Source organism: Apis mellifera, linkage group LG9, assembly GCF_003254395.2.
Source record: "Apis mellifera strain DH4 linkage group LG9, Amel_HAv3.1, whole genome shotgun sequence".
Classification (NCBI taxonomy): Eukaryota; Metazoa; Arthropoda; class Insecta; order Hymenoptera; family Apidae; genus Apis; species Apis mellifera.
The window spans coordinates 7,863,817-7,880,506 of NC_037646.1; the positions used below are offsets into that span (position 1 = coordinate 7,863,817).

The window sequence follows — 16,690 nt, forward strand, 5'->3', positions numbered from 1 at the left end:
CTGCAGTAAACGATGCGTTTAGTTCCGGGCGTTGCTCAACACAAACAAACATGCATCGTGTAGCGGGAGACGATACGATAGTGAACGAAATTATAGCGATTTGTTCGTTTGTGCGCTATAATTCTTCCAATTTTGGTGCAAATAGTTTGACACCGTAAAATGTAGCAAATCCTTTAGAACGAAATCGTCGTGGCAGTTGAACACTGCAACTCCACGAGATCAATTCCATTTCTATCTCCAGCACGTTGACATTTACTGAGGAGTGGCGCGCAAAAAGATGGCTAGCTCGCCGACCAGTATTGAAAATCAAATAGACAGTTTTTTGGAACAATTCAAACGCAGTGCCTCCCGCGCGATGGAGGACTCTCATAGATCTACTTACAATGCATGCAGCAGTAGTATCAGTCATAGCCGGAGTGGGAATCTGGATCTCGAGATCTTGGAAGCTGGTAAGTTTTCAAAATCTTGTAATTTTAAAACGATATATTGTTTTTCTTTTATCATGTTTAAATTTTAATTATTTTTTATGATTCTTTTTAATATTTCATTTGCTATATATACTTTTTTAATTTTCTACTGTTGATTGATTTTTTGGGCGTTTCTTGTATATTTTGATGCATTTATTTTTTAACAATATTGTCAATATGAATATATTTAATTTTCTCTGTTTTTTTGTTATGATTGTTATTAAGTTATATTTAGTATAATTTTGTTTAATATGCTTTATTATTATAATATTATTACAATATATTCAATTTCTTAATGTTACCAATACATATTTTTTGATTTAATTGTATCAATAATAAATATATATATATATATATATATATATATATATATATATATATATATATATATATTAATAATTAATATATATTATATATATGTATATATTGAAGATAGAATAATAATTATTCGATTGTATTTATCTTTATGATATAAGTTAAAAACTATAATATATGTAAACAAAAAATATAATTATATTTTATATATCTTTTGAAAATAATTTTTATTATGGTTATATCATACAATGAAGAATATAATGAGAATATTTTTTAACGTATAAAGAAATATGTTAATAACTTTAAATAAATTTTTTATAATTTTTGTATCATTGTTTTCAAATCGATAGTAAAGTAATATCATAATGAAATTATACATACTTTACTTTAATTAAACACTTTACAATGACACGCTGCAAGTCACGTGTAGTTGCCCCTCTTTAGCAATTGAGTCTTTTGTGATTGGTTGTTTCATCATGTCTTTGCTTTACATGAACATTATGGCGTTATATCTTTCTTAAGTTACGATAGAGGTCGTTGTCTGCTGTAGCTGTTTTATAGTGAGGATTGAGGAGTAATAAAGCAGTAGTATAAGATGTATTCAATAGGCTCATAAAAAAAGTATTAAATCAATGTATTATATTTATTTTATAATTATAAATTTTGCATATAAAATATAGAAAAATTAATTCAATATTTTATTCTTGTGAGAAGTGCGAGAATTATAATTATTTTGAAATATAAATGTGCATAAAAATAATTGAAAATATATTACAATGTTCAAATAAGAAATAGAAACCGGCACCATCATGAAATTTTGTTAAATTATTATATATGATGAAAATTAGAATGTATGGTGTATTAATAAAATAATTTTGTAATATAACAATATTAAATTATTACGTGAAGTGTTGAATTTAATAATATCGTATAATATTTTGTAACATAAAAATTGAGTAGTGAAATAGAAAAAACAGCATGATTCTTCGACGAAAATCGCATGGTTGCAATTGTCCCTGTCATCAGCATTGTTCAACAAAATGTACAGGTCTGAATTATACAGATTTTTAATATTATCTAGTTTAATTTTATTATTAATTTCATAATTAGAATTTTAGCAGATTATTTTATTTTCTTTTGTAGTTTGAACTAAAAATAGATTATTGATTTATGGGAATACCTGATTTATTTATATGTTATGTTACAAATAATCAATATTATAATTATAAATTTCTAATATAATTTAATTTGTTTAACAATTTGTTATGAATTTCAATTTCATATTATATAACAAATGTGTTTTTACAGTGTTAAAATATATGTATATCACATGAACATTGTATTATTTAACATATTTTTAACATATATTTAACATATCTCAAAATTTTCACTATTTAAATATGTTTAAATATATCATGAATTGAAACTAATGAATTATTTTTTAAATATTTAATTTATAAATTTTACTCAACTACTTGTCCTCTATATAATATATAACATAAATGTCATTTGTTTAATGTTATGATTCAATGCAACAATAGATTTTTCTTGATTAAAATTTTTAAAATTTAAATAAATTATTGAATTGTTATTTAACGATATTTTTGTTTTTAATATATACGAATAAGTGATGATTCTTCCATTTATACGGGGCTGGTATCGTTATCCCCTCCACCAAATATTAAGAACTATATAGATTCGCTATCTCATTGAACGTAGTGCTTTATAATGTTAACCGGTATTCGGATTTATGAGAAATTATTACTATGACAGCATATATTTTTAAATGTGGCATTTTTTAAAAGATATTATAACTTCGTGAAAATAATTGTGAAGTTCAGTTAAAAAAAAAGGTAAGTAAAATTTGACTTGCCACATACCATAAAAATGAAAAGCCATTGTTACGTGTAGCGATTTTTAACCATATCGATATTATAATATATTTTTTTAAATATAAATCGAAAAAATATAAATTTTAATTTTTTTCTTTATTATTTATATTATTTATTGGATTTTTTATTGTTCTTTATTTTTAAAACAAATAACTTTTTTATTAACAAATATATTTTAAACAAGTATAATTAACATGAATACATAAATAATATTATATCAGCTGATTGTTTAGAATCTTATTCGAAATTTTTATTATAATATCTTCTAAACATGATATTTAATTTATATTTTTAATTTTTATAATTATTTCTATTCTATTCGTATAAATTTATGATTGAAATATTATTGTTTACTAGAATACATAGAATATTAAAACACCTAACTGTATAATATTAAATGGAATATGGATACTAATTTATGTGAAAAAAATGAGAAAAAAATGCAAGCAGATGTATCTTTACAAAATACTTTACATAATAAAAATCACAATTTAGAAGTAACTAATTGTCATTATATGGTTAATGATGAGTTGACATATATACAAGCAAGAGAAAAGGTAAGTGAATTTATTTTAATCGTATAAAATAGATTATTAAGATTTATATGATAATATCAATATCAATATCAATTAATCATTATTTTTATAATTTTATATTAATATAATATTAAAATATAAATTTTTATATTAATTATATGTTTTTAATATTTTGCATAATATATAAAGGTTTTTTATATTACAGAAAATACATATGGATACAACAAGTAATATCAAGCCAAAGAAGAGAATAACAAAAATGAAGGTGAAGAAATATAAAAGTGAAGGAGAATCAAATTATGAATCAACAAAATTAGAAGATAGTTTAACTCAGGTATTGGAAAAATTTAAAAGAGGATGCGAATGTCAAGATGATCAGTGTTTTAAAGGTTTAAATCCTGAAACAGTATATCGTCACAGACTAAATATTGCAGAATTAACCAAAGCTGAACATGATATGTATTTAATGGGTGTTACTATGGCCTGTTTAACCAATCCTTATGAGACAGCAAGACATACAGAACGACGTAGATTACGAGCACAATATGTATATCAGGGTAGAAGAGTTTGTTTAGATGCTTTTTTATATTTAGAAAACTGTACACATTATCAAATAAAACGAATTAGGAAACATTTAATGACTCATGGTGTCACTCCACGAGTTCATGGAAATCATGGAAAAATTCCACATAATACATTTTCATTAGATATTTATAAAATTGCTACAGAATTTTTAAAAAATTTTATTGAATTACAAGAAACAAAACAAAAGACTAAAGTTGCAAAAAATGCACAATTACATCTTCCATCAGACATTACACGTAAAGTAGTATATGATTCCTATATACAATATTGTAGAAAAATATCTCCTGATATAAAAATAATGGGATATTCAACATTTAGAAGATTTATGAAAGTCCAGTTTCCACAAGTAAAATTTGCTAAATTAGAATTCATGGTTAGAAATCAAAATCAAGGATATAATAAAGTTGAATTGGACAAGAAAAATGGAACTAATGTTGAAACATCTGAATCAGCAGAACTAATAACAGAGGGCAGTGCCTTATTACCTTTATTAATTGCTAGTGAGACAGGACAAAGTGATACTTATTTTTTAACACCAATTAGCAAATTACAAGATGGTATGAGTTATCAAATAACTACAAGTGGATTTCTAGTCAATAAATCACCATTACCTGTCTAAAATAAATAATATTTAAAAAAAGTCACTTATATTATTAGTACAATTATAAATATAATGTATGTGAAAAAATATACATTTAAAAAATTATTTAAATAATATTTTAATCATTAGGTTTTATATAATAATGTATAGATTATATAATAAAACAAATATATTTTCTTCATATATTTATATTATCATTATTAAAAATATATGAGGTAAATTATTGAGTGTTCAAGAAATAATATATTAATATTTGCATTAATTTATAAAAAGTTATTACTTATTAAATATTTTATAAGATTATTCATATAATTATTTTTCAATAAAAAAAATAAGTATATTTTTATGTAAAATTACATTTTTCTATGCATATATAAAAAAATAGTTAAAACTAATAATTATAATTTATGTAATTATATATTATGCAATTATGTAATTATATTATATTGATACTTACAATCTGTAAAACAGATATGTTATAAATAATAGAGATAATAAATGATTTATATTTTTGCAATTTGAATTTTTTCTTTATGTAATCCTATGTATAAATAAGTACACATATGTAAATACAATAAATAAAATTATTTTATTAAATACATTTAGTTAAATTCCGATATATATAAATGTTTGGAATTTTTGCAAGAAACATTTGAAGAATCAGTAATGCAGTGTTTCTCAAATTATTTTTAAGATATGTTACATATTAAATTAATATATTATTTTATATACTGTTAATTAAAATCAAATATCTTTTTATGAAAACCAAAAATGAAAATTACTCAAAAAAATTGTATTAAAAATTGAAAATAAATAAATATAAAATAAATTGATTTATAAATTAAAAAAAAATATATATATATTTATTTTGCAATACTTTTAAATATGATATATTAATATATTTTTATTTTTTAAAATTTTGTTTTATATAAAACAGTATTTTATAATTTATGTTCTTATTTTATAATGTTAATTTAAAATCATATATCTTTGAGAGCCTTTTACTTTACAGTTATAAAAACATTGTAGGTACAGCAGAAAACTGTAGTTTCAGTTAGTTGGAATCAAGGTCACATAAGTAAATATTACATAAGTGATTGTCTATATAATTAGATAATATTATCAAAATATTTATTTTAAATAACTATAATTGTAAGACTCAATAAATTTTTGTCAAACATTATTAATATTTATTTATAATTTATTTATTATATAATTTATAATATTTATTTAAAATTTATTTAAATATTAATTATTTTTAAATATATTCATATTAATTTCATTTATATTACATTAAACATTATTTAAACATATATTTTTATTACTATATTTATTATTACTATAATATATATATAAATATACATATTATAAATTATATGTATTATTATTTTGTATTTTTAATTTTTAAATTGTAATTCATTTGAATTCATTTGATTTCATAGAAGATGTAGAGAGTATGACAGGTGAGATTGAAAATGGAGATTTGGCAATTCGGGATGTTGCAGACCTTCTTCAATCACAATATGCTATTATAGCAGGTATATTAGATAAAAATTAATATTAGATAAATATCAGATAAAATTTAGTCATATAAAATTTAATGCATTATTAAAAAATATATTTTAAACTTATTTTAAATTTAATTTAAATTTAAATAATATGCATAATATGTCTAGGAGGAAAAACTCGAGAAGGATGTCCCATAATTACTTTTCCTGATAACGGTAATTTTCAAAATTTATCTGATTTGGATTATCAACGTCTCATGCTATATCTTACATCTGTACCAACGTAAGATTTTAATTATTATATTATATAATATTATATAAAAAATAATTTAAAACATTATTGAATAATTTTTAGATTACAAGAAGCTGATCTTGGATTTCATTTAATAATTGATAGAAGAAATGATAAATGGAACTCTGTAAAAACTGTGTTATTAAAAATTTCTGTAAGTATATATTTATATATAAATATATATTAGTATATATTCATTACATATATATAAGTATATATTCAGAAATATAATAATAACAACATAATAAATGATTTTAATGTCATTATTTTATATTTTAGGGTTTTTTTCCTGGTTTAGTTCATATAGCATATGTTTTACGTCCAGCAGGATTTTTACAAAAAGCTATTTCAGAAGTGTCAAATAAATTATTTAGAGAAGATTTTAAATTTAAAGTTATATTTTTAGCAAATATTGCTGAACTTCATGAATTCATAGATAAAGATCAACTAACTGAACAATTAGGTGGTACTTTGCCATATTGTCATCATACTTGGATACAAAACAGAATTGTAAGTAGAATAATGGAAATAATCACTTATTTAATTTAAATTGTATTTTGTATTTTTCTTTTTAGAGCTTAGAAAAATTTTCATCAATGACTCAAGACGTATCTTTCGCATTGGATTCTTTCACACGGCGCTTAGCCGAAATTGAATTTCCTAATAATACTGTTGCAACTACATCTTTATTATCTCAACAACAAATAGAATATAATGAATTAAAAGAAGAAATTCTTAGTGCTGCAAGACATGGTGAAGCATTACTTGATAATGTAAGACAATTAACTGGCAAAGGAACAGCTGATAGATTAGGAAATGTGGCAGCTATAGAAAGGTTCAGGATAATTTAATTTTACATAATAATTTTTATAACTTAGTTTCTCGTTATAAATTTTTAATTATTTTTTTATTAACAAAAAAAGAATTAAGAATAAATTGTTATTTATTTTTAGATTACTTGTTCAGTTAGAAGAAACAGAACGTACTTTTGATTTGTTTTGGACACATCATAGTTCTCGTTTGAGACATTGTTTAGCATTAAGACAATTTGAAGCTGATTTTAGAGAATTACAAGCAATATTAGATCAACATTTAAAAACTATAGAAGAAATGACGGAAGTAGGAGAAACTCAAGCAAGAGTTGAACAATTACTTTGTGATACATCAGCATTTCAAAGAATATGTAGAGTATGTATTTATTTACACACATATATATATTTGTGTGGTGGTGTGGTGTGTGTGTGTGCGCGCGCGCGCGCGCGTGTGTGTGTGTGGATGTGGGTGGGTGTGTATGGGTGGATGGGTGGGTGCGTATGTGTGCGTGCATGCGTGCGTATATACGTGTGTGTTTCTGTGTGAGAAAAAGAGCGTGCATATTATGTGTATGCGCGTATATATATATATTAATTTAAAAAAAAACTTTAAATTATAATACAAAGCAAAAATATATAATAAAAAATATCTTCAATAAAAAAATATATTCCATATTTAAGATAAAAAAGATAATTTATTTAATAAATGCTTTTAAATATATATATATATATCTTAATATCTTAATCATATTACTTTCAATTATATATAATTATTGAAATTATAATCAAAGAAATATGAATAATATTAATATTAAAGCTTTAAGTTTGAGAATGTTCACAATGCACTAAGGCAACAAGGTATAATATTCAAACCAGTAATATAAAATTTAAAAATATTAAAATTATGACGCGTAAAAAAAATAATATTTGCTATAAAAATAAATAACAAATTTTAATAGAAATTCTGGTTTGGATAACTTTATATGTAGTTACAAATAATGCACATCATGCACAAATGTTATTTTGCACCGCTTTCCTCATTTTGTCGATAGTCCTATTTGTTGCATACCATGTGGATTTGGGTCTTGGTAAGCAATCCACTCAACAAAATATATATATTTTCTAATAGATTTTCAAATAATGATAATTTAGTATTTCAATTTTTTGATTCTATTTATTCTATTTTAAGATACAATAAAAATTATTATATTTTATAATTTATGAATTTTATGAATTAAATCTCTATTAAATCTTTAATGTAAAATATATATATATTCAATTATTATAAATTAAAAAATTATTCAATAAAAAGTATAGAGATTTAATTTAAGTTTTGATATTTAATTATGTATTGGCATGATGAACTTTGAGAATGAATGTCATAGTTATGTCACTTTATGTGCACGTAAGATAGTATCTTTTTTGGAATATTTTTTTAGATCAAAAAAATATCAAAACGTGTGATAATTGTAGTTTTTTTTTATTAATATTATAGTTTTAATATGAATAAAATTAAATAAATTTATAGGGAGATATAGAACGAGCAGAAGAAGTAATATCTGCTGGTCAACAATTATTATCTGGAAGGCATCAATGCCCTACAGATGTTGTAGAACCAAAATGTGTGGAGCTACAAAGAATTTGCACTATTTTAAGTCAGAAATTAGAAAGACGATTACATATGTTAACCAAATGTAGAGAACTCATGGAACGTATAGATAAGGTAAATATTTATATTTAAATTTATGTAAAAGAAATCTATTTTTAAATATTCATATTGTATGTGTATAGGCAAATGCCTGGTGTACTCGTGGAATAGAATTACTTGCATCACAAAACAATGCAACATCACCTGATCAAGCACTTCAAGAGTTACAAGAATTAATAGAAGCTGCTGAAGAATTTCATCATCCAAGATGTATTTTTCAAGATTCTATAATGCCAGAAACTAAAGCTCTTATTACTCAAGTATGTTTTTTTAAGGAATAATTATTAGGAATTATATTATATTAATTTTAAGGAATAATTATATAAAGTTATTCTACTTATATAAATATAATAAATATAATAGGTTTTACAAAGAATAGAAGATGTGTCTTTAATGTGTGATAAAAGAATAATGACATTAAAACAACAATTAATTAAACCAGCAAGACCAGTTCAAACTGTAACACCTGAACCAATTAAACCATTGCAATCACTGCCACAAATTGTTAAACCTGGAAGAATTCTTAAAAAAGCTAATACTATGCCAAAAGTAAATTATTATTTTATTCAATTTAATATTTTTATCTATTATTTATTATATTAAATTGATTATATTCTTCTAGATGGAAATGAGTCCTATAGAAGGAGAATCTTCATCACCAGAAAGTGAATCTAAGGATATAGAAGCTTTACGTTTAAAACGTGGACATGTTTTAGCAGAATTAGTTGAAACTGAACGAATTTATGTTGCTGAATTGGGTTCTATAATCAAAGGATATAAAATGGAATTAACAAATGAGGGAATGACTCATTTAATACCAGCAGTATTAATAGGCAAGGGAGATATTTTATTTGGGAACTTAGAAGATATTTACATTTTTCATGGAGAAACATTTTTAAAAGATTTAGAAAATTGTATTTCAAATACCGAACTTGTTGCATTATGTTTTGTACAAAGGGTAATTATTTATAAATATATATATGCATAATTTTAATTAATTATTATGCAAAATTTATTTAAATTTTTATACTATGAAATATATTTACTTTTAGCGTGAAGTGTTCTTCAGATTATATAGCTACTACTGTCAAAATATTCCAAGATCCGAAAGATTACGAGAACAGATACAAAATGAACCACAATTTCTTGCAGCTTGTCAGCAAAGACTTGGTCATAAATTACCTCTTGCTGCATATCTTTTAAAGCCTGTTCAACGTATAACAAAATATCAATTATTATTAAAAGATCTTTTAAAATATAGTGATGAACCATCATGTTGTACTGAATTACAAGAAGCATTAGATTGTATGCTTGTTGTATTAAAATGTGTTAATGATAGCATGCATCAAACTGCAATTACTGGATTTGGTGTAAGTTCACTTTAAATTTATTAAATTTTTATTTTTTTTGTTATTGTTATTTTATTTAATAACATTATAATAAAAATATATATTCTTTTTAGGGAGATTTAAATGCACAAGGTGAACTTCTATTGCAAGGTTCTTTCAGTGTATGGAGTAGCAGTAAACGAGAACGACTTCTCAGGTTAAAACCATCACAGCGCCATATATTCTTATATGAAAAGGCTTTTATATTTTGTAAGCATAGTAAACCCCAAGCTCATAACAAAGCCACATATCATTTCAAAAGATATCTAAAGGTAACTTTTAACATTTCATATTTTTTGTATCAAATTTAAAAGTATGATTTTATTTTTAGATGTCACAAATTGGACTGACAGAATCAGTAAAAGGTGATGCAAGACGCTTTGAAATTTGGTTACAAGGTCGTGCTGAAGTACATACAATACAGGCATCTACAGTTGATGTCAAACAATCGTGGGTGCGTCAAATTAAAGGTGTTTTAATGTCTCAATTAGCTGAGCTTAAGGGAAAACAAAATTCTGCTCTCGGAAAAACAAATCACAAGTATATATTATTATTATTTATGTGACATTAAAAACTCTAATGATAATAATTTTTTGTAAAATGTTCATAGACCTTTACGACAAACGATTTCGTGGGAAGCTCAAAGCAGTATTTCAGGATCTTTGAGAACTCTTTCAGTTGATGGTAGCAGTGTTATATCGCATATTACAGATGTTTCACAATTAACTGAAGATGATGTTGCATGGAGTTCAGAAAATAGTAATACTGATGATGAAGATGCTTTTAGTGAAAATCCCGGTCCTGCTCCTGTAAGTTTTATTTCTGATAATTAATTAAGTAATTAGATAATTATTTTATAAGTAATTAGATAATTATAAATTTTATATCTAATCAGGGTGGAAGATATGTAGCATTAGCTGATTATTGCGCAGTTGGTCAATCAGAAGTTACAATGCGTGAAGGAGATAATTTAGAACTCCTTAAAGTTGGATGTGCTGGCTGGTGGTTTGTAAAATTAATAAATACTGGAATAGAAGGATGGGCACCAGCAGCTTATTTGGAACCAATAAATCGAAAAACATCGCGCAGTTCACAATCAGTTAATAGTCAAGAAACTATTTGAAATAGGCGTCTAACACACTAGAATTTCCTAGTGTGTTAGATTCATATTTATATTATACAAGTAAACAGTATCACTTGTTGAACTGTAGCATTAACAATCATATATTGGAAAGTTTTGTAATACAAAGATATAATCAAGACTTCAAAAATTTTTCATAAAAAATATATATGAAATTTGTTTGTATAATATAGCAATATGTGCTTGATTAATTAATTAATCTGTGAATACAATTATATATAACTTTTGAAATAAAAAATTATGTAATCCATGATAAATTTTAAATAAGAAATCAGGGAATGAAAAAATGCATGAATTTTTTTACTAGATAAAGCATATTATGAAAAAATTTGTTCATGAAAGTGCTTTATGCAAGCAAATAAAAATTTGCATTTAGATTTATTCTTACAAAGAGAATAATATTTATAGAAATATATAAAATATATTTATAGGAAGATAGATTAAACAATATATGCACGCACACATATGAATATTTAAATTTACATATAATATGTTTGCTATAAGTTATATAGATTTCCATTCGATTTAATACATTTCAATATTGTAAAAAAATGAAATGCAATCATTTCAATTATATTTTAATTATTATTTCTATAATTGTTATAATTAACAGTGCAATTTGTAATATGCAATTTATCCATACTTATGACTTGTATAATATTATATATAAATATTCCAAAATTTAAATTAAATTTGGGATATTTTTATTTTGATAATTTATTAGCTATGCTTATAACATTTTTTAAATAACAAAAATCATGAACAAAAGAAAAAAATTAAATATATGTGTTATTTATATTTTTTACTAAAATTATGTAGATACACGTATTATATACATTAAATATATATAAAATTGATTTATAAATTTATTATATTATTATTATATTATTTATAATATTTATTTATTCTTATAAATATTTAATAATTATTTATTCTTATATATAATACAATATGAACTATTTTCAATATTAAAAAAAAAATTTTAAATATGTGTGAAACATCGAAAATCGATTAAAAAATCTTTAAAATTAAAATAAGTAATCATTAAAATATTTATTTAATGATTTTGTAAATGAAAATTTAGCAGTTCTTGTTATTAGCATAAGTGAAAATAAACTGTTAATAAATCTTTACAACCAAATAACTTTATATTAACATATGATTTTAACTTAATAAATAGCTTATTATATATTTCGTTAAAATATTTAAAGAAAAAAAAAAGATTATAAAGTATTAAATAATATATATACAAATTTTCGAAATTATAAAAATTAACACCAAATATCATGCAATATTTAATATTAATAATACATAATAAATTCTAGAAATATATATATAATGTTCCAATAAAAAAAGCAATTTCAATTAGCAATTTAGAATTAATAATTCATTTCTTAAATATTTAATAATAATAAAATAAATGTAATATATAATTTATACTGGAAATTTATATAGATATGAAAGAGCGGAATAAGAAATTATTAAATATCAATTTTTAATTTGTAGATAAATGTGTGCAATAATTATTTTTATTTTATATTTATGTGTATAATTGAAATAATAATTTAGTTACCTGAAAATGTTATTTAGATATAATTTATATATTATTTATATATAACAAAATTCTATTGTGATTATAAGATAAATATATATTGAGTACAAATAATTTATTTTAATATTGTGAATATCATTAAATCATATTATAATATATTATTATAAAATTAATAATTATATTGTTAATATTCTATTAAAAAAATGTTCATTTTTGACCAAATGAAATGATATTTTTCTTTAGTAAAATGAAACAAAAAATATAATTAATTTACAATAATAATGATTTAATTTATTGTATATTTTTATCTATTTATCATTATACACCGTTCTAATATTAACTAGTTATAAAATTTTATAGAATAAATATATTTTATTTGATAATCAATATTCAATTTGTTTATTTTGCATTTCTATTAATATTAATATTATGAGATATTTTGTATATTGAAATATATTACATACAAATATATTACATTATATAACATTAGTAAATGATAATAAAATTGAAAGAATATATTAAATATTTTTAAAAAAATATTACTTTAAATTTGATTAATTAATATTATTTAATATAATGATTAATGTTATTTATTTTCAAAATTTTAAACAATGCAATTTAAATGTTTATTTTTTACAGTTTTCATTATTATTTTTATTGAATTTTTATTTTGAAATATGTACTTTAATATAAAAATAATATTTCAGAATTTTTTGTAGATATATATTATATTGACACATAGACAATAATTATATGCCCAATAATGAAATAATTCCATTACAAATATATTACAGATATTATAATAATAATAATAGTAATTTTTAAAACAAATAAAATAATGTTAATACATTTCTGTTTAGAAATATAAGCAGAAAAATTTTATAAAAAAAGAATATTTTTCACATTTATCTTTTTCTCTATATAAATGTATACTATGATGTAATATTAGAAATATTAGCCTATTTAAAACTTTGAAATCTGAATTGAGTTAAAAAAAATAATTGTAATTAAATTATTGATTTGCGTATAAACTATCGATAGTTAAGTTATAACGCTTTAATGAATTTCTTTGTTTTTAAATAAATTTTAAATAAATTTAATATTTAATTTATTTTCATACATACATAAAAATAACAGAAATATTAAAATTTTTTTTATATAAAATATAATTAAAAATTGAAAAAATTTTAATAAAAAATAATTTAATAAACTTTTGTTCAAATATTAAAATAAATTAATTAGATTAATATTAATATTATGATGATATGATAATATTTTTATTTAAATTAGAAAAAGTTATTAATTTTTAATGAATATGTTAAAACTTATAATACTTATATAATTAATATTGTATTTTGTTTAATATATTTTGTATGATATAAAAATATATATGTATTAAAAAAATATTATTGAAATCTGTTTTAATATAATTTTATTTATTATCATTTCATGATATAAATAACTAGATAAATATATATGTAAATTGCAATAATCTAAAAAAAAAACAAAAATATAAATATGATTATATATATAAAATATTAATTTATATTTTTTAAATTAATTAATAAAAATTAATTTAAAAAATTTTATATCTTAATCTATTAATGATTAGTTAATTTTATAACATCTAAAATTACAATTTAATTCTATATCATAATAATCATAATCGATTCAATTCGATTTAAATCGATATTAATTTAACTAGAGAACGATAGATGAGGTAACTGTATATACATGATATACAACGAACCATTTCGTTGTATTCTTTTGGAAGATTGAGAGGAAATTGATATTTATTCGTTACACTATTTATAATAGTGTTATGTACTCTTGATAGTGAACTTTATATAATCGATTTTGTAAATTTTATTCTTTTTAAATTTTATTAATTGTGATTGATAAAAAATGGCTCCGCGTGTAGAAACAATATCAAAAGAAATTTTAGAATTTCCAAAAGATATACCGAAAAATGGAATTAATGCAGTTTTATTAGGACCACCTGGTAGTGGTAAGGGTACACAGGTGAAATTTATTTAATTTATAAAATTTAAATCTAATATTTTTAAAATATCGATCCAAATTATTTAATTAAATATTTTATTATATTTTAGGCACCATTATTGAAAGAACGTTATTGTGTATGTCATCTATCTACAGGCGATATGCTTAGAGCAGAAATTAATTCTGGATCTGCTCTTGGAGCAGAAATTAAAAAAATAATTGATGAGGGTAAATTAGTCAGTGATGATCTTGTAGTTAATATGATTGATCATAATTTAAACAAACCTGAATGTAAACGTGGTTTTTTGTTGGATGGTTTTCCTAGAAGTGTTCCGCAAGCTGAAAAAGTAAGAAAGTTTAATTCAAAGTTAATATCATGAATAACTATTAATTTTTTTTTTATTTAATTTCTTATAAAGACTATTATATATGAAATGGCATTAAAATATGAAAAATAAAGCAAAAAATATTTAATTTTTTAATTAAAACTATAATATAAATTATTTTTTTTTTTTTATTTAAATAGCTTGATCAAATGTTAAAAAAGAGACAAACTAAATTAGATGCTGTGATAGAGTTTGGAATTGATGATAATTTGTTAATAAAAAGAATCACAGGTCGTTTAATTCATCCTACAAGTGGTAGATCATACCATGAAGAATTTGCTCCTCCTAAAGAATATATGAAAGATGATGTAAGTAATAATAATTATTTTTATTAAATTTGTAATTACAATTTGCAAATGAAATTAAAAATTATGTTGAGCTGCAAATAATTTTTTTGTTAATAGATTACTGGAGAACCATTAATTAGAAGATCTGATGATAATGTAGAAGCATTGAAGAAACGATTATGCACATATCATACAGAAACTGAACCTTTGATTGATTATTATGCTTTACAAGGGATTCACTATTACGTTAATGCAGCTCGATCTAGTAAAGATGTTTTTAAAGATATTGATTGCATTTTCCTAAAAGCAACTAAACAACAGGAAAAAAAAGGTTTCTTTAGTCGGTTCTTTTAAGATGTTGAATGAAAAAAAATGTTACACCTCATTTTTTTCTTGTAAGTAAAAGGGCAATATGTAGTTAATGGGAAATAGTTTTAGAATCAAAATAACTTTCAGTAAAATTTAGCACACTTTAATTATATAATTTTGAATATAAAGACAATTTATGCTATTTTTAATCAATAGAATATATATTTTTTGTATATCTATAGAATATATTTAAGACAAAATGTTAAAAAAGGAAAAAATTAATATAACTTTAATATTACTTTAATTGCCAACAACTTATATATTCAAAACACTGTCACAAGCTAATAAGTCAAATGCACACATTTTAATAATAGAACAAGTTTAATTTAATATTTTGACATATGATTTATTATTTGACTGCATAATCGAATGACATTTATTTTTATATAATAAAAGGCATTATTTGTTTTTTAAAATTCTGTTATAGAATATTTTTTCATTTTTTTCTACTCTTTTGTTACTTGTGTTATTATGTTTATTTTGAAACATATATTTCTTAAGATTTTTATATCTTTTGTATAAAATATGTCATTTCTTATATTTTTTTTTTTTAATTTTAGTTTATATTTGGCAATTTTTAGTATGAAATAAAAAATCCAATAATTAGGATATTTATATAAAATGTAAATATAAATGATAAAATTTTAAAAGAAATTTATTTCAATATTATTTTTTATGTAAGATTTTAATACATATATATATATATTATATACATATACATATATATATATGTACACATATATATATATATATATATATATATATGTATATATACATATATATAATATTTTATACGCACATATGGTTTTATAAATTTTAATTTTGCATTTTAAAGCTAAAGAAAGAAATG

At 21.5% G+C, this 16,690-nt stretch overlaps 3 protein-coding genes across 6 annotated transcripts; all 3 read left to right on the top strand.

The window, feature by feature from the left end:
• Positions 1-11,532, top strand: LOC409217 (guanine nucleotide exchange factor DBS). Of its 4 annotated transcripts, none has more exons than XR_409186.3 (16): positions 1-449; positions 5,839-5,934; positions 6,073-6,187; positions 6,260-6,350; positions 6,476-6,706; positions 6,772-7,031; positions 7,150-7,384; positions 8,537-8,731; positions 8,800-8,976; positions 9,080-9,265; positions 9,339-9,674; positions 9,769-10,086; positions 10,179-10,376; positions 10,436-10,558; positions 10,715-10,913; positions 11,000-11,208. XR_409186.3 is itself a non-coding variant. In XM_006561734.3 (16 exons), the coding sequence occupies exons 1-16, from the start codon at positions 278-280 to the stop codon at positions 11,225-11,227; spliced, it is 3,246 nt and encodes a 1,081-aa protein (XP_006561797.1). In that variant the 5' UTR covers positions 6-277; the 3' UTR covers positions 11,228-11,532. The 4 variants fall into 4 exon arrangements, 3 of the variants coding, with proteins under 3 accessions (XP_006561797.1, XP_006561798.1, XP_006561799.1); XM_006561734.3 differs by having other exon boundaries at positions 6-449; positions 10,436-10,644; positions 11,000-11,532; XM_006561735.3 differs by lacking the exon at positions 1-449 and adding an exon at positions 1,124-1,830 and having other exon boundaries at positions 10,436-10,644; positions 11,000-11,532.
• LOC113218987 lies at positions 2,237-4,476 on the top strand. Its single transcript, XM_026442750.1, has 3 exons — positions 2,237-2,635; positions 3,032-3,231; positions 3,416-4,476. Exons 2-3 carry the CDS (start codon positions 3,079-3,081, stop codon positions 4,412-4,414), a joined length of 1,152 nt encoding a protein of 383 aa, XP_026298535.1. The 5' UTR covers positions 2,237-2,635; positions 3,032-3,078; the 3' UTR covers positions 4,415-4,476.
• Positions 11,533-14,506: 2,974 nt separating the features above from the next.
• On the top strand, positions 14,507-15,870 carry LOC551523 (adenylate kinase). Its single transcript, XM_623918.6, has 4 exons — positions 14,507-14,819; positions 14,909-15,145; positions 15,325-15,492; positions 15,589-15,870. Exons 1-4 carry the CDS (start codon positions 14,703-14,705, stop codon positions 15,823-15,825), a joined length of 759 nt encoding a protein of 252 aa, XP_623921.1. The 5' UTR covers positions 14,507-14,702; the 3' UTR covers positions 15,826-15,870.
• The last annotated feature ends 820 nt before the right edge of the window (positions 15,871-16,690 follow it).